Source organism: Salmo trutta, chromosome 18 (genome assembly GCF_901001165.1).
Source record: "Salmo trutta chromosome 18, fSalTru1.1, whole genome shotgun sequence".
Lineage (NCBI taxonomy): Eukaryota > Metazoa > Chordata > Actinopteri > Salmoniformes > Salmonidae > Salmo > Salmo trutta.
In genome coordinates this window covers 26,490,007-26,514,417 of record NC_042974.1, presented here as the reverse complement: position 1 = coordinate 26,514,417, position 24,411 = coordinate 26,490,007, and the positions used below count along the sequence as shown (strand labels likewise).

At 43.6% G+C, this 24,411-nt stretch overlaps 1 protein-coding gene across 4 annotated transcripts in view; it reads left to right on the top strand.

Annotated features, from left to right (window-relative positions):
• LOC115153087 (echinoderm microtubule-associated protein-like 4) overlaps positions 1–21,460 on the top strand; it is an 89,780-nt gene extending 68,320 nt beyond the window's left edge. For all 4 annotated transcript variants that reach the window (XM_029698138.1, XM_029698137.1, XM_029698136.1 and 1 more), the window contains 11 exons: positions 869–1,004; positions 2,395–2,546; positions 2,693–2,818; positions 3,414–3,545; positions 3,782–3,849; positions 3,990–4,078; positions 4,215–4,312; positions 7,564–7,651; positions 7,900–7,998; positions 19,504–19,634; positions 19,791–21,460. In XM_029698138.1, coding sequence (XP_029553998.1) covers positions 869–1,004; positions 2,395–2,546; positions 2,693–2,818; positions 3,414–3,545; positions 3,782–3,849; positions 3,990–4,078; positions 4,215–4,312; positions 7,564–7,651; positions 7,900–7,998; positions 19,504–19,634; positions 19,791–20,309 — 1,638 coding nt within the window. In that variant the 3' untranslated portion in view covers positions 20,310–21,460. The remainder of the gene's footprint in view (positions 1–868; positions 1,005–2,394; positions 2,547–2,692; positions 2,819–3,413; positions 3,546–3,781; positions 3,850–3,989; positions 4,079–4,214; positions 4,313–7,563; positions 7,652–7,899; positions 7,999–19,503; positions 19,635–19,790) is intronic.
• The last annotated feature ends 2,951 nt before the right edge of the window (positions 21,461–24,411 follow it).

Below are 24,411 nucleotides of genomic sequence, written 5' to 3'. Positions count from 1 at the left end.
TGAGCCAAGCCGATCTGTCGCTCTGTAAAAATACCCGGGTGAGAATAAAAATAACATCAAGCAAACATATGTGCTTCGCTCACAACGTAACGACAAAGACGAACGATGTCAGCAATGGAATATTGACGGACAGACAAAGTAGGCTGCTACAACGCCACATAGACAGACAAAACCAACGATATGGCCTCGGCAACGTCGACTGAAAATATAACTAACTAGATTGATAGCTAGAACAACAATGACTAGCTAATTACGGATTCTGATTCACACAATATGTTTGTAGAGAGAAGGGGAGTTGGGCCATGAGACGAGTGAAAATGGAGCCGGGTGGGGAGGGATGGGGAGCCGGGCTTGTTATAATCCAATCCTGGCAGCAGGTTCAACCTACACCCTGCCCATTTCTTTACAGACAGCCGAACTGGCCAATTTATTTATTTAGAGCGCGCAGCCCTTCACACTGTGACAGAGAGATGTGTGCTGGGAGAAAAGGGTGGAACGGCAGCCCACAATTCAGGGCCCGAATGAGCACATGCAGAACCGCCCCGAATTGCGGCCTGCAGTTGTACACAACTGTGCTGGGAGCTGACCATGAATTTTTTTCAGAACACGGATAGTTACAACAAAAAATCGTATTCGGAAAATTCTCCATTCGCTATGATACTTGTTTTGTCCGAGTACTCGCCCACACCCCTACGTGTCACCAAAAGTGAAAAACTTAAATAACAATGCTAGAATGTAATGTATCCCTTTCATAGTATACCTTTACCCATACATGAATACAGTCTCTTTCTCTAGTCTGCCCTAAACACACAGACAACAATTATTAAACAGACATTTCATTCCCCCGTCTCTCCCTGTCCCGTTTCAGAAATATGAGAAGCCCAAGTTTGTTCAGTGTCTGGCCTTCCTCAACAACGGGGACATCCTGACTGGAGACTCTGGAGGCGTCATGTTGATATGGAGCCGGAGCACAGTGGAGCCGGCCCCAGGGAAAGGCCCCAAAGGTACACTATCACATAATACCTCATATACCTCACACTGTACTTTAAACCTCGCAGGCAGTCCCTACACCCGGCCGTATAGTGCTACAGTACTGATGGCACGGTTGGTTGGGGCATGGTGCTTTGCAACACCAGGATTGCGGGTTTGATTACCTTGCAAGCCATGTAAAGCCTACTGAATATTTGTTTAAAACTTTAGTCACTTTGGTAAAAACCGTCTGACCATTTATCATACATGCCCACATGAGTAACACAAGTAGTTAACCTTCCCAGTGAGTCTCAGCCACAGAGGAGACAACTGGAAGAGGTGGTGGTTTTGAGACTGACGAAAAGAAAACAGCCTTTGAAGGAGAGACAGAGTGGGTGTGAGTGTTGGCGGGACGGAGGGTGTTGGGGGTTTGAGCAGTAATAGTTTTGGTTGTGGCGTACAGAGGAACTGGATGAGCATGGCTAGGGCCAGGCGCCGTGGATAAAAACTGTTCATCTCTTTTTGCTTACCTGCGCGTCCCGGTGGTTAGACGGTGGGAATGCATGTGTCTCACAGGAACTTGGTGTCACCTTTAATCGGGGAAGACGGGCTCGTGGTAACGGCTGGAGCGGAATCAGTGGAATGGTATCAAATACATCAAACACATGGTTTCCAGGTGTTTGATCCTTTTCCATTTGCTCTGTTCCGGCCATTATTTTGAGCCGTTCTCCCCTCAGCAGGCTCCTGTGATGCGTGTACAGTATGTGTGTGTGCGCACATGCTTGAGGTTGCGTTTGGGAACGCTTGAGTGCGCGTGTGGGTCCACATCTGTCTGAGCTCTGCAGGGATGAAGGTCATGCCAATGTGGGGGAACAGAAGCGACACAGAAACCCGACCAGAAACGCTATCTGATGCACATGAATTCTTCACACACCCTCCCTCTGCCACTCAATGTTACCCCCATTGAGAATTCCACTGCCTCAGGTTCAGTGTAACTAGCCTTGAGGAATGGGCCTGCCTCGCGGTGTATCTGTCTGTGTTATCAGCAGAGAATGTATTGTAACAGGAGGAGTGATCACCAGAATGTGGCGAAGGCAGACACATCAAACCTAGACCGTGCCCGCGCACGGACGTGCATGCTCGCACTCATTCGAACACGCCTTCCACAGCTATCTTCTTAACCTCGCACGCGCACACGCACCCTCTCATTCACTTCCTCCCTCAAATGCTCCCCTGAGAAAACAACAAGAGCTGGCCTGCGGTGTGGTGTATAAACCACATTAATGAATGTCAAGTATTTGCGGTATCCTATTCCCAGAAATCTCTGCTGTGAGCTGTTTTACAAGCCTCTCTCATTCCTCTCCCTCCTCTTTCCTTCTGGGCAATTTTACTTCTCCCTCTCTGTCTGTCCCCCCCCCCACGTAGGTGCGTACCAGATCAGTCGTCAGATCAAGGCCCATGATGGCAGTGTTTTCACTCTGTGTCAGATGAGGAACGGGACCCTGCTGACCGGAGGGGGCAAGGACCACAAGATCATCCTGTGGGACCACGGCCTCAACCCAGAGAGGGACATAGAGGTCTCAGCCATACAGAATACAACACAGACACATTCCACACCAATGCGCCGTGGTTTATGCGCAAACACATGAACATACATATGTCACACGTTCAGTATGATGAATATGAACGAACGTATATCTCATTGTATCTGTTTCCGCTGCAGGTCCCGGATCAATATGGAACCATTCGTGCTGTGGCTGAGGGCAAGGGCGAGCAGCTTTTGGTGGGCACTTCGCGTAACTTCGTCCTGAGGGGGACGTTTAATGACGGCTTCCAGGTGGAAGTCCAGGTGAGAGAAGTTTCTATTTCTCTCTTTCTATTTCTCTCTCTCTCTCTCTCACTGCTGACTAGCTGACTGCCAGCACTACATATTCCGGGTGTGTAAAACGTCCAGGGTGTTAGAACTAAAGCCAATTGAGGACTGCAGGGCCCTGCTATGGCATCTCTGTTGTAGGGATGCCGGTGTCGGCCCCCTCACTAGCTGTTTTCCCAATCGTTTCTTCTCCGTGAGGAAGAGCAGAGCGATGGAAACTCGGCACACATTTTCCAGTGATTTGAACTCTGTATAAACAGGCTGGCAGAGATATTTATCCCCTCTTTAGAGGGCACCCAACTGAGCCCAGCCTCGTCTGCCCCCTCTTTGAGGCACACTACTCCCGTGTGAAGGAGGACATTACCGCGTTAGTGGTGGTGTGTTTCCAATGGCTTAGTTGGTTGGAACGTGATACTGTGGATTTTGATTCTCACATACAGTAACATGTGCGACATACAGAATACGTGTTAACTCCTCTGCAAGTCGTGTTAACTACTCAAGTGTGTAGTCACGTTGGACAAAGTGACCACACATCCGCATTATTTTCCAACCTCTGACCTATCGCCCCTAGGGTCATACAGACGAGCTGTGGGGGCTGGCCTCTCACCCCTTCAAGGACCTGTTCCTCACCTGTGCCCAGGACAGGCAAGTGTGCCTGTGGAACTCTGTGGACCACTGCTTGGAATGGACCAGGCTGCTGGATGTAAGAACTAATACCTCCGTTTCGGAACTATTCTATACTGCAGATTAAGAATACACGCTCATTCACTGCCCTTTCTAGAATTTTTATTCACAGACGTAACTGAAATGTTGCTGCAAGTTTTCCGTTGAGATCAAGGCATGCGAACACATCTCAAGTTAGGATTCAGGCCTTACACAAAATTACTTGTATGTTTGAATTGCATTTCTCCCTTCCCTCTTGCTGTTTCTTTCTCTCAGGAGCATGGTCACTGTGCAGACTTCCACCCTAGTGGTGCTGTTGTGGCCATCGGTACTCACTCAGGAAAGTAAGTTCAGCTTAACCCCATCTCTAACTCTGAAGCACAGCAGCGGCTATTAATCCCATCTCTTATCACTTACGCCTGTATGGGAATAGTCCATTCTACTAAATTCTCAGTGACGTTCTCTCCCTCCCCCCGTGTCCCAGGTGGTACGCTCTGGATGCGGAGACCAGAGACCTGGTGGCCATTCATACAGACGGCAATGAGCAGCTGTCAGTCATACGCTTCTCCGTAGGTGGGTGGAGCTGGACTTCCACCCTATCCTAACCGTAGACTTGGATTTGATGGGAGAATTGTTAAACCAATAAACGGTTAGGGAGGATAATAAAACATGGTGGATAATTTACCCACAATCCTGTTCCATCCTTCAGATGGCACCCTGCTGGCAGTGGGATCACATGACAACTTCATTTACCTCTACACCGTGTCGGACAAAGGGCGCAAGTACACCAGATACGGGAAGTGCATTGTGAGTACATCACCATTGGTTTGTGTGTTTGAAGTGATTAGTGCGTGTTTGTGTGTGTGTGGGGCCCTAGGGAGTGACATCTCCCTGCAGCTGGAGAGATGGATAGGATCAGTGCTTTCACTGTATGGTAATCACAGAAGCAGCAACAGGAGACTGAGCGTGAGAGAGAGAAAAAGTCAGTTCAGATGGGGACTGTTGGGTAACTGCCAAAATAATGGAAACACCTGAGTAAATGAGGGATACAAAGTATATTGAACGCAGGTGCTTCCACACAAGTCTGTTCCCAGAGTTAATTAAGCAATTAACATCCTGTCATGCTTAGGGTCATATATAAAAATGCTGGGCATGCCATTATTTTAGCTACCATGGCAATGCCCCCATATGTCGACAATCCCTGCCCCCCATCCACAGGGCACGAGTGTTCACTGAGTGGTATGATGAGCATGAAAATGATGTAAACCATATGCCATGGCCGTCTCAGTCACCAGATCTCAACCCAATTAAACACTAATGGGAGATTCTGTAGTGGCGCCTGAGACAGTGTTTTCCACCACCATCAACAAAACACACAATTATAGAATTTCTCATGGAGAGTGGTGTCTCATCCCTCCAATAGAGTTCCAGACACTTGTAGAATCTATGCCAAGGTACATTGAAGCTGTTCTGGCGGCTCATTGGCCCAACATCCTATTAAGACTCTTTATGTTGGTGTTTCCTTTATTTTGGCAGTTATCTGTATATACGTATAGTGATGGGTTTAAATCCAATAGGGTTGAGGTGACGGTATACAGAGCATGACCAGTAGACTAGGTTGTGATCCCATTAGGTCTACGCCAGGGCTGGGCGATAAGGCCAAAATATTATATCACAGTATTTGTTTTTAAATTGGACTGTTTGACGATGTTTTTCGTTTTTGAATACTGTTCAATTCAACTTCAACCTAAACAAATTTCAGCACTTTTATCATTTCTGCATTTCCTGCACTCAATTGCAGTGGTGGAATAAGTACTCAATTGTCATACTTGAGTAAAAGTAAAGATACATTAATAGAACATTTCTCAAGTAAAAGTGAAAGTCACCCAGTAAAATACAACTTGAGTAAAAGTCAAAGTGTTTGGTTTGAAATATACTTAAGCATCCGCTCTTTCATGTCCCTCTCATTCATGTAGTCTCTTTTCATACATCGCACCCGTTTTCTGTCTCTCTTCCCTCCATCCCTGTGGGCAAATGGCCATCTGTGTGATGGATGCCAATGGGCAGGACCTTGCTGCTCAGGTTGTGGTCACGGTCATTGCTTCTGCTGCTTGACCACTATGGTCTTGGTCCAAGGTTAAACCCCCAGGCAACCTACCGTACATAGCCTTGCAGCCACAGCAGTGCGTATGGTATAGTGCTTTGTGTGGGTTTTTTAATACCAGATCACAGACTAAGTGCATAGCTGTCACGTTTTTAGATTGCTGAAAAATAAACCTGGGATTGCATGAGAGCGTATTAAAGCAATGTTCTCATTTGACGTGTTGGTAATGTAAAAAGACCCAGGGCTCCAGAGGGAAGAAAGACATTGTGGGAAGGTTGGTTTGAGGTTTTATAGGCGTTGGCAGATGACTGGGCCCCTGTCTGTGAGCACAGCTCCACTGTAAAGCAGCGAGACACACTGATATAAACTGAGTGTACAAAACATTAAGACCACCTTCCTAGTATTTTTGCCTTCAGAACAGCCTCAATTAGTCAGGTCATGGACTGTACAAGGTGTCAAAAGCGTTCCACAGGGATGCTGGCCTATGTTGACTCCAGTGCTTCTCACAGTTGTGTCAAGTTGGCTGGATGTCCTTTGGGTGGTGGACCATTCTGATACACACGGGAAACTGTTTAGCGTGGAAAACCCCAGCAGCGTTGCAGTTCTTGACACAAACCCGGTGCGCCCGGCACCTACTACCATACCCCGTTCAAAGGCACTTAAATATTTTGTCTTGCCCATTCACCCTCTGAATGGCACAATCCATGTCTCAATTGTCTGATGGCTTAAAAATCTTCCTTTAACCTGTCTCCTCCCCTTCATCTACACTGATTTGAAGTGGATTTAACAAGTGACATCAATAAGGGATCATAGCTTTCACCTCGATTCACCTGGTCCTAATGTTTTGTACTTTCTGTGTATAACTGTTTATGGGGATTTTTAGTGACACGTAAATATGTATGTCCTGTTTTTCAAATAAATAACTGCAGGGTTCTGCGTATAAATAGGGAAATGCATAAACAGAGAAATACATCAACTTTGTGTGTGTGTGTGTGTGTGCGTTCAGTATGGAATTCAGATTTGTATATGTTTGTGTGAGAAAGTGAGGTCAGCAGCTGTGGAGTTTCTAGCTTGGCAGGATGTCAGTGACATTCCTGTGTGTAAAAGTGTGCGTGTTTGCATGTATGTGTATGATTGCATGTGTGTATGGGTCTTTGTGTTGGAGGGAAGCCTGCAGACTTGAAGGAAATCAAACCAAGTGCCAAGATAGGCTAACAGAGATTCCCTCCCTGACCCTGAGTGAGGGGGAGGACAGACAGACATGGACACACACACACACACACAAATTGTCTCCTCCTATGGGCTGAGGTGGAAGACTGGAGTTCGCTCCCTAGAGAGCGAACTTTTATAAAGGCCAAAATATCACATGAAATGATGTGCAAAACTAAGTTAGCTGTACTATACATGCTGTATATGTCCCTAGCTCCATTAAAATACCATTAACTAGGTCACTACATTGCAGTGCTTGAGGCGTCACTACAGACCTGGGTTCGATCCCAGGCTGTGTCACAACTGGCCGTGACAGGGTCGGCGCATAATTGGCCCGCTTCGTCCAGGTTAGGGGAGGGTTTGGCCGGGGGGGGCTTTACTTGACTCATTGTGCTCTAGTGACTCCTTGTGGCTGGCTGGGCGCCTGCAGGTTGACTTCAGTCGTCAGTTGAACGGTGTTTCCTCCGACACATTGGTGCGGCTGGCTTCCGGGTTAAGCGGGCAGGTGTTAAGGAGCGCGGTTAGGCGGGTCATGTTTTGGAGGACGCGTGACTCGACCTTTGCCTCTCCCGAGCCTGTTGCGGAGTTGCAGCAATGAGACAAGTTTGAAATTGGGTCGCAATTGGATATCACGAAATTGGGGCGAAAAAGGGAGTAAATAATATACAACAACCCAAAAATAGACTATTTAACTGTTTCAGCTCTCTAAATCATTTATCAAACTTTCTCACTCTGTGGTTAACAGGGACATTCCAGCTACATCACACATCTTGACTGGTCCCCCGACAACAAGTTCATCATGTCCAACTCAGGAGACTATGAGATCCTCTACTGTGAGTAGACACACCTTCAAATGATTGTCATGCTTAAGTGAGACTACAGCTTCATTGATGGAACCTCATGCTATGTTACTGATCCATGAAAAAATATTTGTCCATTTTTTTTTTTTATAAACTTTTTTAAATAATCGGGCTTAACCAACGTACAGTACAGCTCATGAAAGTCATACCTTTTGCATTACACTTGTATTGTGCAGTATCCCCTTAAACTATGCCCTGACTTGGTTCTATCCTCTTTGCAGGGGACATTCCAAATGGCTGCAAGTACATCCGTAACCGCTCTGAGTGTAAGGACATTGACTGGGCCACCTACACCTGTGTGCTGGGCTACCATGTCTTCGGTCAGTACCTGGGTTATATGGATATGGTGGGATTGGTTCTTCTTTTCGGCGTGATTCATCCTCAAACACTTTGTCACTGTTCTTGGCTGTGCTATGCTAGATTTCTGTGTCTGTGTTTTTTATTTTCACTGATGTGGGTTTATAAGCTTCTGTGGTTGCGTGGCTGCAATTTATGTTTCTATGAGTCCTACTACTGAACAGAGTGTGGTTTGGGAGTTTGCACATCAGCAACTTATCGCACGCACTCTCAGACGTTCTGCCTATTGCCCCTGTTTGCCCCTCTATTCTTTCTTATTCCATTTTTTTTTAGATGTCGTACCCAAGTTTGTAGCAGTGAAAGGAAATCAAGAGCTCTAATTTGAATAACAGGAATTTAATGTCCTTCCATTCCAACTCTGGTTCTGCTACCAGAATTGTCCCTGCTGTGCTTTCACTACTGGTTTTGTTCCACTGCAGCATGGTGTGGTATGTGGTATCTCTCTCTATCTCTCAATCTTTCTTTATTTCTCTGTCCCTCTTTTTTGTCTTTGTCCATCACTTTTTCTCTGTCCATCTCGTTCTCTCACTCACTCACTAACCCCCCCCTTTTCTTTCTCTCTATCGGAGGGACTCAGGCCCAGAATAATAGCCCCACATTAACCCCCCCACTCCATATATTTCAGTTCTTTATGAGGCTATAAATATAGTTAACTCTTGACTTTCAGATTTCCCAGCTCTCAGCCAGTAGATTGTCTGAGGCTGCGACCAGGGGTGTAATGATCCGGCCCCAAAATTAAAGTAGGCAACAAGCCTTGTTGTAATCTGATAGCCAGGGGTTAATTGAAACGGGAATTGGGATGTGGGGAGCCCTCCTTTTTGCTGACCATTCGAAACCAAAAGCTGTTAAATTGCTATTAAAATATAGGTTGTGAATGTCTAATTGTTATTTTCATTAATTCGCCCAGTAGGCTAGTGCAATTTTGGTTTCATGTAGGCTTATTGGTATGAAAATAAACACAACTGAACAACTTGCTATTTACATGTCCTGTTTTTGGCTTCAAAGCCAATAACATTTGTAGGCTATAGCAAATGTGCATTTTAATGCAGTGACAGAATAATAATTGAGATAATGCAAATAATGAATGATTACTTAGTTGGGCTAACTTTGTTTAGCTTCTTGCTGTAGGCCTACTTCATCATTCTCTGTTTGCATCCCTACCCGTAGCCTACCTGCCTTTGCTGTAATATTCTAACAGGTCAATCTTGCTGGCCAAACATCATTAAATATTGCTAAGTTATTTAGCTATAGTGTGGATAAAGGGCTGTTTTTATTTTTATTTAACGAGCACCCAAATGGTGCAACTGCTACGTAGGCAACACAATAATCCGACAGAGACAAGCTGGCTCAGGGAAACATTTGCACGAGCCACCTTGTGGTTGACTACTATGTTGCTATATCAATATTCTCGGAGCCTCCTTGTTGATACAAAATGGTTCAATAGTCTCCGAGCCGCCTTGTTCTTTAATGCGATGTTTCAATATTCTCAGAGCCGCCTTGTTGATACAATGCTTCAATATTCACCCAATTTTTCCCTTCCCTGGTGAGTAATGCAGAAAGGCGAATGCGAAAATGAGCTGGGCACACACATTATGAGGAACATCTCTGAATGGATCGCAACATGACAAGGGTGGTGGGAAGGGCACGAGACGATGACACTGTCATAATACACTGTATGCGCCATTCAACAAAGGTGGCTTTAAAACCTCTTGCGCATAGCATCCCGTTAGCGGGATCATTTTCCAGCGAAAACTCCTAGCGACATTAGCATAACGAAATTCAATATATTTTTTTTTTCAAATATAGGGCTGTCTCATATCGTTTTATAGATACACCTCTCTTGAATCGACCCTCGTTGTCCGATTTCAAAAAGGTTTTACAGGAAAAGCACAATATTAGATTATGTTAGAGGAGTACTTTGTAAAAATTGCATCATATGAATTTTCCAACCAAGCACATGCATCACATATAACCAAAAAACAGCTAAATGCAGCACTAACCTTTTACAAACTTCATCAGATGACACACCTAGGACATCATGTTACACACAGCATGCAATCTTTTGTTCAATAAAGGTCATATTTCTATATAAAAACAGCATTTTACATCGGCACCTGACGTTGACTAACTATTTTCCCATAAAATGCGTCCCGGGAAACAGTGCTACAATTTTATAAATTACTATTCGAAAACGATTTTTTTTTTTTATATTGTCAATCTAAGATTTATAGATGAATATCTCTTGAAAACACCTGTCATAACAGATTTTAAATTAACTTTACAGGGTAATCACACTTTGAGATCAAATGGGATGCGATACCCCAGAAAATGAGCTCGAAAGCCTAGCTCGGCGCCATCTTTGAACAATTGCAAATCACATCTGATATTGTATAATATCGCCAATAATCCCTCACCTTTAGTTGTCTTCATCAGAAAGCACTTCACGATATCCCAGGTCCATGACAAATGTATTTTCGGTCGAAAAAGTCCATGCTTTATGTTCCATTAGCTTCCTGTTGTTAGCGCGTCCTAAGGCTGTAATCAAATGTTGATCCGTGCGCGGCACCTGGCTAACGCAAAATGACTGTTTGCTATTAGTTAGGTTCGTTCAAACATGTCAAACGTTGTATAAAATAATCGTCAGGGCCTGTTTCAACAAGAGAGCCAATCAGATTCGAGTGGGACGATTTCATTGTGTTTCAAAAGGTTTCCAAAGGTGGGGGCAGACACGGCCGCCGACGTCACAATGCTCATGGCCCTACTACTGTGACCAATTGCCACATCGTCTCTTTCACTGAGTTTCTACCGCAGAACCCTCAAAACACTTTGTAAAGACTGGGGACATCTAGTGGAAGCACTGGAAAGTTCTCAATTATCATTTTTTCACGTTGTGAATTATAGGTAAGGCTGTGAAGTCGAGTCGACAATTCAGATTCCCACTTCCTGGTTCAATCGGTCTCGGGGTTTTGACTGCCATACGAGTTCTGTTATACTCAGACACCATTCAAACAGTTTTAGAAAATTTAGGGTGTTTTCTATCCATATAAAATAAGTATATGCATGTCCTAGCTTCTGACTTTGATTAGTAGGCCGTTGAAAATGGGAACGATTTTTTTTCAAAATGCGCTGTGGCGCCCCCTATCCCAGGGTATGCGCAAGAGGTTAAATGGCATATAACAGGGGGTCGGCAACCTTTTTCATGTGGAGTGCCAATTTACAATTGATCCAGTGGAGGCCCCTCAGGAAGGGGAGGACCGTTCTCCTCAATGAATTTCATAAAAATAGTGAAACGTTAAAGTTATCCTTTTTAGATCAAACTATACTAGATATATTCACATCACCAAATAACTGATTAAAACACACTGTTTTGCAATGAAGGTCTGCAATAGCCTCAGCGGCACCATGTTGTAGCCGGAGGACAGCTAGTTTCCGTCCTCGTCTGGGTACATTGACTTCAATACAAAACCTAGGAGGCTTATGGTTCTCACCCCCTTTCGTAGACTAACACCGGAATTATGACAACTTCCGGAGGACATCCTCCAGCCTATCAGAGCTCCTGCAGCATTAACTGACATCTTGTCCACCCAATCAAAGGATCAGACAATGAATCTAGTACTGAAAACATAAGCTACAGCTAGCTAGCACTGCAGTGCATAAAATCTGGTGATTAGTTAACTCAGAGAGAAAGACAATAGTTGAACAGTTTTGAGCAAATTAATTTATTAAATGAAGGAGAAGCAAAAGAGGGAGTGAGAGCTAGCTATATTTCATTTTATTTTTTTAAACTTTCACTTAAAGATGCACTATGTAGAAATCACTCTGCCATTTCCTTCTCGCTAAAATTCTAATAGTTCGTTTAATTTCAGTTTGTGACAAAACAAGCCAGTATAGTGTAGAGTCATTGTACCATCTAAACCGCTGTGAAATATATTTTCCATAACCAAAAATATTTCACTTTCAGCTGTTTGAAGATGGTGTACAAAACTGATAATAGACGCAAAAATGAAACATAAGAACGGGAAGCATAGAAATAGCGCAGATAGAACAGATCTACCTCAACTTAGACTTGCACACATAACATATATTTATATGTGAATTTGGTCATATCACCTAAAAAGTTACATATTGCAGCTAGCTAGCGAATTCTGCTAGCGATTTTAGCCTACTCAAACACCTGGCTCAGAGAGGGATGCTATGTTAGCTAGCTGGCTATGGCTATCCAACACTGGAACACTTCCAAGTCAAGGTAAGCTTTCGGTTTTATTAATTTGTTGTCACCGAGGCCCGTCGGTGTAAATGCTAAACTGCTTGCTGTACACTACTACATGATTGTAGTGGGTTTACTAACACGTTAGTTCTAGTAGCTATGTTCACTATGATGTTAGCTAATATGGTGACAACTATGTATGTAGCAGTTATGATATGAAGGTTTGGCTTGGAAAGGTATTTTTTTCGCCTGGTCACAGAATAGCGCATAGATGTGAGAAGGAATTATACAACGAGCAAAGAGATCATGCTGTTTGTATGTGGTTGCTGTGTAAGTTAACTGTGTTTGGGGGTGATCAGGGGTGTATTTATTCAGCTGATTCTGTTAAAACGTTTCTTAAACGGTTGCAAACTAAACTAAACTGGGACAAACATACCTGAATTTGTCCAATAGAAACTCTTGTTTGCAACTGTTTGGACTAATGATTCCACACCCAAGAGTGTGCAAGGTGGTATTGAATGTGTCAATGTCTGTCACCTTGATTACACATTTTTTTATTTCGACCTGTGTACTTATGTTGTAAACTTTCATTCATAGGCTATTCATCATGATGGGTATAAGGACAATTTGAATGTCATGTAGTAGCCTAAACCTGTCAATATCTGGAATGGCGGTATTGAATGTGTCACTGTTTGTCAGCTTGATTACAACATTTTTCTCTCGACCTGTGCACCTACGTTGGAAACTTTCATTTGTAGGCTAGGTTATAGCAACCTCAATGTGGGTATAGGGAAAAGTCAAGTATCATGTAATAGCTTAAACCTATCGATGTAACATTGAGCTGGGTGAAAGGAATATGAATGACAGTCATACAATATTCTGTAATAGAAATAAGGCCATGTTCAGGAAAAAAACATTTGTTCTCCCTAATCTTAAATGGCACAGAATTGATCCTTCCATTTCTAAAGTTCTGAGTGCCAGTTATGAGCTTCATATAAGCATTGTAGGCTTCCTAACTGTGCCCCAAAAAATGTCTAAATGCCCACAAGCGGAATAATTCTAGCTGGCTACTAGACAGAGGCGCTGTCCATTCAGCACCATGACACGGTGCTCCACTATGCCTACGTGTTATACCGAGGCGCTGTCCATTCAGCACCATGCCATGGTGCTCCACTATGCCTACGTGTTATACCGAGGCGCTGTCCATTCAGCACCATGCCATGGTGCTCCACTATGCCTACGTGTTATACCGAGGCGCTGTCCATTCAGCACCATGCCATGGTGCTCCACTATGCCTACGTGTTGTACCGAGGCGCTGTCCATTCAGCACCATGCCATGGTGCTCCACTATGCCTACGTGTTATACCGAGGCGCTGTCCATTCAGCACCATGCCATGGTGCTCCACTATGCCTACGTGTTGTACCAAGGCGCTATCAATTTGTTTTTTGTCTTCATGCGTCCTTGTTGATTGTAATCCTAAGTAAGTCCTTTTTATTTCAATGCATGTGTAGGATTTATCTGGCAAAGTTTGCATTTGTGGTCAGCTGTTTTATGCTCCGGTTACTTTTTTACATCGATGTCGGCATTTGAAGTCGGCCTTGTTGTGACCTGATGGCGTGTATTATGCATATTTTTCATGTGGCACTGTATGGGGTGTTCCACAAGTAAATTATTACATTTGAGGATGATTTGTGGTTGACATTGTATATGCCGTCCCACAGACATTCTAACCGAATATTGCTGTGATAATTAATGGCTGGGGTAATTTTTGCTCTCCAAATAGCATTTTAGTGTTTTTAGTTATTAGCTTAATTTACTAAAATGACAGGGGTTGGTGGTGGGAGTATTCCTACAGAACCCACTTTGCTTATTTTTTTATTTTTTTTAATAATCTTTATTGAAGTTTTTCCAATTTTATAAATAAATTACATGAATACAAGAAAGGTGGCATCCTAAATGGTGCCACGTTGAAAGTTACTGAGCTTTTCAGTAAGACCATTCTACCGCCATTGTTGTCGATTTTATACACCTGTCAGCAACATGTGGCTGAAATAGCCTGTCAGCGACATATGGCTGAAACACTAATTTGAAGGAGTGTCCACATACTTTTGTGTATATATATAGTGTACAATTATCTGTAAGGTCCTTCAGTTGAGCAGTGAATTTGAGAAACAGATTCAACCGCAAAGACCAGGGAGGTTTTCCAATGCCCCGCAAAGAAGGGCACCTATTGGTAGATGGGTAAAAAATAAAGCAGACATTGAATATCCCTTTGAGCATTGTGAATTTATTAATTCCACTTTGTATAGTGTATCAATACACCCAGTTACTGAAAGGATACAGGCTTCCTTCCTAACTCAGTTGCCGGAAAGGAAGGAAACTGCTCAGGAATTTCACCATGAGGTTAATGGTGACTTCAAAACAGTTAGTTTAATGGCTGTGATAGGAGATATACAACAACATTGCATTTACTCCACAATACCAACCTAATTGACAGAGTGAAAAGAAAGAAGCCTGTACATAATAAAAAATAATATTCCGAAACGTGCATCCTGTTTACAATAAGGCACTAAAATAAAACTGCAAAAAATGTGGCAAATATATAACCTTTGTCCTGAATACAAAGCACATGGGGCAAATCCAGCACATCACTGAGTACCACTCTTCATATGTTAAATCATGGTGGTGGCTGCATCATGTTATGGGTGTGCTTTCATCTGCTTTTTTTGGATTAAAAAAAACTAGCAAAATAGAGTAAGCACATGTAAAATCCTAGAGGAAAACCTAGTTCAGTCTGCTTTCCAACAGACACTGGGAGACAAATTCACCTTTAAGCAGGACAATAGCCTAAAACACAAGGACAAATATACACTGGAGTTGGTTACCAAAACGACATTGAATGTTCCTGAGTGGCCCACTTCAGTTTTGACATAAATTAGCTTAAATCTATGGCAAAACTTGGAAATGTATTTTTTATTTTATTTTCTATTTAGCAATGCTCAACAACCAGCTTGACAGCGCTTGAAGAGTTTAATAATAATGTGCCAATATTTTTTAATCCAGGTGTGCAAAGCGCATAGAGATTTACCCAGAAAGACTCACAGCTGTAATCGCTGCCAAAGGCCTTTATAACATGTATTGACTCAGGGGGTTGAATACTTATCTAATCAAGATATATTAGTGTTTTATTTATTTATTTACTTACTTTTACAAATGTTCTCATTTTTCTTCCAATTTGGCATTACAAAGTATTTTGTGTAGATTGTTGACAAAAAAAATTACAATTAAATACATTTTTAATCCCACTTTGTAACACAAGTGGAAAAAGTAAAGAGGTGTGAATACTTTCTGAAGACACGACATCAAACCCGATACTTCTTTAGTTCTGTAGTATTTCACTGAAAGGGGTTCTAAATTCTCTTCATGACAATTAGGCATAGGATACAATTTTACTTTTGACAAAACAAATCCACTTTACTACAGTACGCTGTCACGCCCTGACCTGAGAGAGACGTTTTGTTTCTCTATTTTGGTTAGGTCATGGTGTGATTTGGGTGGGCATTCGAGATTTGTAGTTCTTTGTTCTATTCTATGTTTTCTATTTCTATGTTGTCATGTTCTAGTTTTGTATTTCTATGTTGGGTTTTGTTTGGGATGATCTCCAATTAGAGGCAGCTGGTCCTTGTCTCTAATTGGAGATCATAGTTTTTTCCACCTGGGTTTGTGGGAGATTATTTCTGAGTTAGTGTATGTTTCTACTCTGCGTCACGTTTTTTCCCCCGTTTTTTTTCATTCAGTTTATTTTATGTATGTATTGCAGAGTTTTACAGTGAAAATAAAATGTGGAACGACACACGCTGCACTTCGGTCCGCTCCTCCTTTCGACAATCGTGACATACGCACACTTTCTGACAGTTGTGCACAGAGTAGATTTTTTTTTTTAAATACAGTGTTTAGTTTCTCCATTGGTCAGGTTCACCACCGTATAATCAATCAGATATCACTTCATAAAAATACTGTTCCAGTTAATATTTAATGTCCGAAATTGTCTGATACCCGAACATTAGGTTCCATCACCGTATATTAAAATCCCCACATACACTACCGGTCAAAAGTTTTCGAACACCTACTCATTCAAGAGTTTTTCTTTATTTTTACTATTTTCGACGTAGTAGAAATGAAATAAAATGTATGGAATCATGTAGTAAGCAAAAAAGTGTTAAATAAATCCATATATATTTAATATTTGAGATTGTTCAAATATCCACCCTTTGCCTTGACGACAGCTTTGCACACTCTTGGCATTCTCTCAACCACCTTCATGAGGTAGTCACCTGGAATGTATTTCAATTAACAGGTGTGCCTTAAAAGTTAATTTGTGGAATTTCTTTCCTTAACCTCTCTAGGGTATGTGGGATGAAATCGTCCCACATAGTCAACAGCCAGTGGAATCGAGTGGCGCGATATTCAAATACCTTAGAAATGCTATTACTTCAATTTCTCAAACATATGACTATTTTACACCATTTTAAAGACAAGACTCTCGTTAATCTAACCACATTGTCCGATTTCAAAAAGCCTTTACAACGAAAGCAAAACATTAGATTATGTCAGGAGAGTACCCAGCCAGAAATAATCACACACCCATTTTTCAAGCTAGCATATAATGTCACAAAAACCAAAACCACAGCTAAATGCAGCACTAACCTTTGATGATCTTCATCAGATGACACTCCTATGACATTATGTTATACAATACATGCATGTTTTGTTCAATCAAGTTCATATTTATATCAAAAACCAGCTTTTTACATTAGCATGTGACGTTCAGAACTAGCAAACATACCGAAAACTTCCGGTGAATTTACTAAATTACTCACGATAAACGTTCACAAAAAACATAATTATTTTAAGAATTATAGATACAGAACTCCTTTATGCAATCGCGGTGTCCGATTTTAAAATAGCTTTTCGGTGAAAGCACATTTTGCAATATTCTGAGTAGATAGCCCGGCCATCACAGGCTAGCTATTTTGACACCCACCAAGTTTGGCACTCACCAAACTCAGATTTACTATAAGAAAAATTGGATTACCTTTGCTGTTCTTTGTCAGAATGCACTCCCAGGACTTCTACTTCATCCACAAATGTTGTATTGGTTCAAAATAATCCATAGTTATGTTCAAATATCCTCTGTTTAGTTCTTGCGTTCAAGACACTATCTGAACGGTGACGCGCGGACGCGTATCGTGACAAAAAATGTCAAAATATTCCATTACCGTACTTCGAAGCATGTCAAACGCTGTTTAAAATCAATTTTTATGCGATTTTTCTCGAAAAATAGCGATAATATTCCGACCGGGAGATGTCTTTTTCGTTCAAAGACTGAAAATCTAAATTGGACTCTTCATGTGCACGCGCGCACCCGTCTCATTGTTCTCAGATCGACCACTATCCAAATGCGCTACTGTTTTTCAGCCAGGGACAGCAAAGTCATCATTCAACGTTCTGGCGCCTTCTGAGAGCCTATGGGAGCCTTAGAAAGTGTCACGTTACAGCAGAGATCCTCTGTTTTCAATAAAGAGGGTATAGAAGGCCAAGAAATGGTCAGAGAGGGCACTTCCTGTACAGAATTGTCTCAGGTTTTGGCCTGCCATATGAGTTATGTTATACTCACAGACACCATTCAAACAGTTTTAGAAACTTTAGGCTGTTTTCTATCCAAATCAAACAATTATATGCATATTCTAGTTTCTGGGCAGTAGTAATAACCAGATTAAATCGGGTACGTTTTTTTATCCGGATGTGAAAATACTGCCCCCTACCCTAGAGAGGTTAATGCATTTGAGCCAATCAGTTGTTGTGACAAGGTAGCGATGGTATATAGAAGATACCCCTATTTGGGTCCATATTATGGCAAGAAAAGCTCAAATAAGCAAAAAGAAATTACAGTTCATCATTACTTTAAGACATGAAGGTCAGTCAATGCGGTGTGGGTGAACAGATGATCTCTGCATGTGTTTTTCCCACCGTAAAGCATGGAGGAGGAGATGTGTGGGTGCTTGGCTGGTGACACTGTCTGTGATTAATTTAGAAATCAAGGCACACTTAACCGGCATGGCTACCACAGCATTCTGCAGCGATACACCTTCGCATCGGGTTTGGGCTTAGTGGGACTATCATTTGTTTTTCAACAGGACAATGACCCAACACACCTCCAGGCTGTGTAAGGGCTATTTTACCAAGAATTAGAGTGATGGAGTGCTGCATCAGATGACCTAGCCTCCACAATCCCCCGACCTCAACCAAATTGAGATAGTTTTGGATGAGTCGGACTGCAGAGTGAAGGAAAATCAGCCAACAAGTGCTCAGTATATGTGGGAACTCCTTCAACACTGTTGGAAAGCGTTCCAGATGAAGCTGGTTGAGAGAATGCCAAGAGTGTGAAAAGCTTTCATCAAGGCAAAGAGTGGCTATTTGAAGAATCTCAAATATAAAATATATTTTGATTTGAATAACACTTTTGGTTATTGTATTATTCTACAATTTAAAAAAATAAGGAAAAACCCTTGGAGTAGGTGTTCCAACACTTTTGACCGGTAGTGTATAAATACTGAATATCTCACACATACATATCCTGTTAGTTTAATAAATGATAGCTTTTTCTTACTTGCCACACATTTTGAGTAAACTGTACATTTATTACCTTTTTTTGTCCAATAATAATTAATTGATGTCTGCAAAGTCATTATTGTCTGCAAAGTTATTGTAAGCTTTTTTTTTAAAGATTATTTGCCTAACTTCATCTTTCTTTTTATCTTGATTTTGGATTGGGAAGTGTGAACAGCGTTTCACTCCACCTGCTTTGGGGGGTGGGGTATTACCACACACCCCACTTTGCCATACCCTAGGTTTGGCAGAACTGACACCATTGGCTGTAACTGATATGCAATCTCCATTCTCAGGGGTCCTACGTGTGTGTGAAGTGATCACTATTTCTGTATGTGCATGCATATGTTTTTGTACAGACCCGTGAGAGAGGGAAAGTAGGATAGGGAGTGTATTGAGCATGTTAGTGTGCATGGAGAGGTGTATGAAGTCTCTCTTATAGTGTTGGTCTGCCCCCTGGTGGTATGCTTTTGACATGACTTCATGTACGTGCACATATGGGAAGTACACACAGGTTCACTGCTCAGACTCCATATTTGATCTGTGATAGTGGGGCAAAACCACCAATATGTGTGTATTTGTGTCTTCCAGGAGTGTGGCCTGAGGGTTCCGATGGCACAGACATCAACGCCCTGATCAGATCCCACAACAGGAAGGTGATCGCTCTGGCTGATGACTTCTGCAAAGTGCACCTCTTCCAGTACCCCTGCGCCAGACCCAAGGTAAGCAAGCCCTGCCCCTGAGCACCAGCCCCTTACTGAACACTGCTCAGTGCTACCCTCCCTGTACTAAGCATATACTGTATATAGTATAACATACTGTAATATTAGCTTCAAATCATAATATAATGTGCTGGCATGTGTCTCCTCCCTCCGCAGGCACCGAGCCACAAATATAGCGCCCACAGCAGTCACGTGACTAATGTGACCTTCATGCACAACGACAGTCACTTGGTGTCCACGGGCGGGAAGGATACCAGTGTCATGCAGTGGCGTCTGGTGGAGAAGACCCCCTCATTGGTCCCCAGCGACTCTTCCCTCTCTCTGGGGGAGGGGCTCCTGCATAACTCCAACCCCCGCGCCACCATCTCAGCGGTGCCCCTGACGCCCACCCCCACCGAGCCGGCCGTAACGCCAACTCCGCCCTCCGTCCTCGACCTGACCTCTGACCCCCCAGCAGCCATCGTCACGCCTCCCCCACCACCCACCGAGCCCACGACCAATGGACGGCAGGAGAGCTCCCCTGAAACCCCTCCCCCCTCCGGGCTGACCCCACCCCGCTCAGAGTCTACCCCACCCCCCTCCCACAGCACGCTGAGCCCCAAGGACAGCCTGGACCCCAGCGATGACACGACCACTCCTAGCGACGAGGGCCGCCCTTTCACCCCACCCTCGTAAAGAGCTTCACTTGTGATGCAGCCAAGTGCGCTCTCCTGCTCAGCACTCCCCCCTGGAGGCACCTCGATGTCACTGCGTCTCTCAGGAGGAGCGCAGCAGGGTTCAGTATTTGCTGTTCAGGTTTCCTTTGTTTTTCTTTTTGGTTTCTTTTCATGCTCTTCTTTTTGTTTTGTTTTGAAGTCTGTGTTAATTGGATAAGAATGGAGGGTGTAAGTGAGACAAGCAGTGATATTAGTGGCGGCTGTTTTTTTTTTACGCTGTCACTCGGCCTTGTGTGAGGAGAGAATGTTGTTTGTTCTGAGTCATACGGTTAAGTCAAGTCTGCAGATGAAAGCTCTGTGAGAGAGGGACACACAAGCACACAGACGTGCAAACACTAGCACTAATACACAAAGGCACATAAAATCACACTCCAACATCACTCCTTGATCAGACAAACAGATGCAGGATCATTTACGCAGTTCTATTATCACGGTAATGTTGCTATCATAGATACTCATATAGTACTTGATACCAAGTATTACTTATGTCTTTATACACAATGCTACAAGAGCCTAGTGCCTCTTCCCTGAGCCTAGCTAATGCCAGGCAGGTACCCCTGGCTAATGCTCACTCCTCAGTCCAGCCCTTTGTCAATACTCATCATATGAGGCTATGTTGCCATAGGAACTTAAACCTAATCCTAGCTCAATAATGCAACAACCTGTAATAACATAGCATACTGTGTGACCACACACAACCAGTTATATACATGCAGCTAATGGCACACACACTCCATCACTCTGGACTTTCAATCAGGTGTGAGTGTGTGTGTGCACGGGCGCCTGCAGACTGCTTCATGGCAATAAGCTGTTCTCTCTGGTAGAGTCCCTGCAGGAAACTCATCCATCCAGCCTCGCTGTAAAGGCAACAAAAGGACTCTGATGAATAATGGTCCATAGGATATCCTGTGGCCATGGACATTATGACCACACTGAACCACCAGCGACACACGTACCCCGGTGACTCTCTCACCTGCTCGCCCTACCTTAACGTGATACCATTTTTTTTGCGTTTCTCTTCATTTTCATTTAGGATTTAGACCTTTTAAAAGCTCATTCTGGGGAGTGTTCCTTCTCTGCTCTATGGACTGAGATGTTTTTAAGAAAAAAGAAAGACGTTTTTTTAAAGTCTTAAATGTGTGCGAGCCGCCGTTTACACGTGTGTGTCATTCCGGAGGAGGGTGTGCCCAGCTTCTCCCCCCCCCCCATTCTGCAGCATTTCAGGACGGGATCACGCTCACAGGAATACACAGCCGAAAGTGAGAGAGACTCTTCTCTTCTACACAGTCTTATCTTTATCCCCTCAGTGGGAATGCGCTGGTACATTTCCACAGAGATGGCGGAGGGAGAGACTGAGAGAGGGAGAGAGACTGAGAGAGGGAGAGAGACTGAGAGAGGGAGAGAGACTGAGAGAGGGAGAGAGACTGAGAGAGGGAGAGAGACTGAGAGAGGGAGAGAGACTGAGAGAGGGAGAGAGACTGAGAGAGGGAGAGAGACTGAGAGAGGGAGAGAGACTGAGAGGGAGAGAGACTGAGAGAGGGAGAGAGACAGAGAGGGAGAGAGACTGAGAGAGGGAGAGAGACTGAGAGAGGGAGAGAGACTGAGAGAGGGAGAGAGACTGAGAGAGGGAGAGAGACTGAGAGAGGGAGAGAGACTGAGAGAGGGAGAGAGACTGAGAGAGGGAGAGAGACAGAGAGGGAGAGGGAGAGAGACTGAGAGAGGGAGAGAGACTGAGAGACTGAGAGACGGAGAGACGGAGAGAGGGAGAGAGGGAGAGAGAGACTGGGACAGAGACAGTGAGAGAGGGAGAGAGACTGAGAGAGGGAGAGAGACAGTGAGAGAGGGAGAGAGACTGAGAGAGGGAGAGAGACTGAGAGAGGGAGAGAGACAGAGAGGGAGAGAGACTGAGAGGGAGAGAGACTGAGAGGGAGAGAGACTGAGAGGGAGAGAGACTGAGAGGGAGAGAGACTGAGAGGGGGAGAGACTGAGAGAGGGAGAGAGACTGAGAGAGGGAGAGAGACTGAGAGAGGGAGAGAGACTGAGAGGGAGAGAGACTGAGAGGGAGAGAGACTGAGAGGGAGAGAGACTGAGAGGGAGAGAGACTGAGAGGGAGAGAGACTGAGAGGGAGAGAGACTGAGAGGGAGAGAGACTGAGAGGGAGAGAGACTGAGAGGGAGAGAGACAGAGAGACTGGGAGAGAGACTGAGAGAGGGGGAGAGAGACTGAGAGAGGGGGAGAGAGGGAGAGAGACTGACTGAGTGAGAGAGAGAGACTGAGTGAGAGAGACTGAGACTGAGTGAGAGAGACTGAGACTCTTCTGTTTTTCAGCTGGGAATGGAGGGTAGAGAATGTTTTTCTTTTTTTAAATGCCTGTCTATGACTAGGGAGAGAGAGTCCAAGGCTTTCTATGACAAGGAAGATTGAAGAAAGGTGGAAGGGATATGTACTAAGGAATACTGTATGTGTTGCAATGCACAGTAAAAGTTTAGCTAGTTATACAGGATTGAATGATGGAAGTATTTTACCAGGTTTGTCACTATCAGAAGGAAGAGTGAGGACTGTGTAAAAGGCATGTGGTGTAGATTAATCATTTTTTTATATCCTCTCTGTCAGAGAGAGATGAGTGAGGGACTGTAAGTAAAGTGCATGTCAGTGACAGGTTGGTAGGTGGCATTGACAGGGTTGTAGTGAAGAGGTAAAGACATTGGTAATCATAGTGAAAGACTGCATGAGGGCATGGTTGTATCAATGTTGTGCTAATGTTTTTTAACGTTGTCCTCAAAGATGTAGACTTCCAGCTGGTCCACAAAGAACCTCTTTCTCTTTTTCTAATATCATTTTCAGATTTTTTGTTGTGTTTTTCGCAAATCAACAGCTTGTGCAACTGGGAATGCTTTAATGTAGGTCGATTTAATGTAGGTAGATTTTGTCAGTAGTTTGTCCTGTAGTTGTAGTGAACATGGGATTGCCTTCCCGGAATGCTCTGCTTCTTTGAGTGCAAAGAACGTGAACACGCTTGTTTAACCCCGTACAATATCTCATGACCTCAGAATACGCCTCTTACAATGACAGGTGTCAATGTATAACTCATTCCATGGAGGGCCTAGTGTCTGCAGGTTTTCGTTTTTTCCTTTCAATTAAGACCTAGACAACCAGGTGAAGGGGAGTTCCTTACGGGTAATCAGTGACCTTAATTCACCAATCAAGTAAAAGGGCGGAGCGAAAACCCACGCACTTGGCTCTCAGTGGAAGGAGTTTGACACGTGTCCTAGGATATCTAGAGTCTCTCCAGAACGCTAACACACCTGTTTTCAGGGCGCCATGTGGTCTTGCTAGATTTTCCCATCCAATACTCATCCATTTTGTACATTCAGGTGTGGCTACTTTATGTATATAATGGTATGCCTGTGTGTATGTACGTGGTTTATTCATCTTGAGATATACAGGTAACTGCCAAAATAAATGAAACGCCAGCATAAAGTGTCTTAATAGGACGTTGGGCCACCACGTCCACCACGTTGGGCCACCAGAACAGCTTCGATGCACCTTAGATTCTACAAGTGTCTGGAACTCTATTGGAGGGATGTGACACCGTTCTTCCACAATAAATTCCATCATTTGGTGTTTTGTTGATGGTGGTGGAAAACACTGTCTCGGGCGCCACTACAGAATCTCCTATAAGTGTTCAATTGGGTTGAGATCTGGTGACTGAGACGGCCATGGCATAGGATTTGCATTGTTTTCGTGCTCATCAAACCATTCAGTGACCACTCGTGCCCTGTGGATGGGGGCATTGTCATCCTATGGGGGGCATAGCCATGGTAGCCAAAATAATGGCCTGACCAGCATTTTTATACGTTACCCTAAGTGTATGTTAATTGCTTAATTAACTCAGGAAACACACCTGTGTGGAAGTACCTGCTTTCAATATACTTTGTATCCCTCATTTACTCAGGTGTTTCCTTTATTATGGCAGCTACCTGTAGATCCACTGAACCATTACTCAATGCTTTCTTTCACCACTAGGAAGCACCATGCAGCTCACCCACAGGCCAAGCATG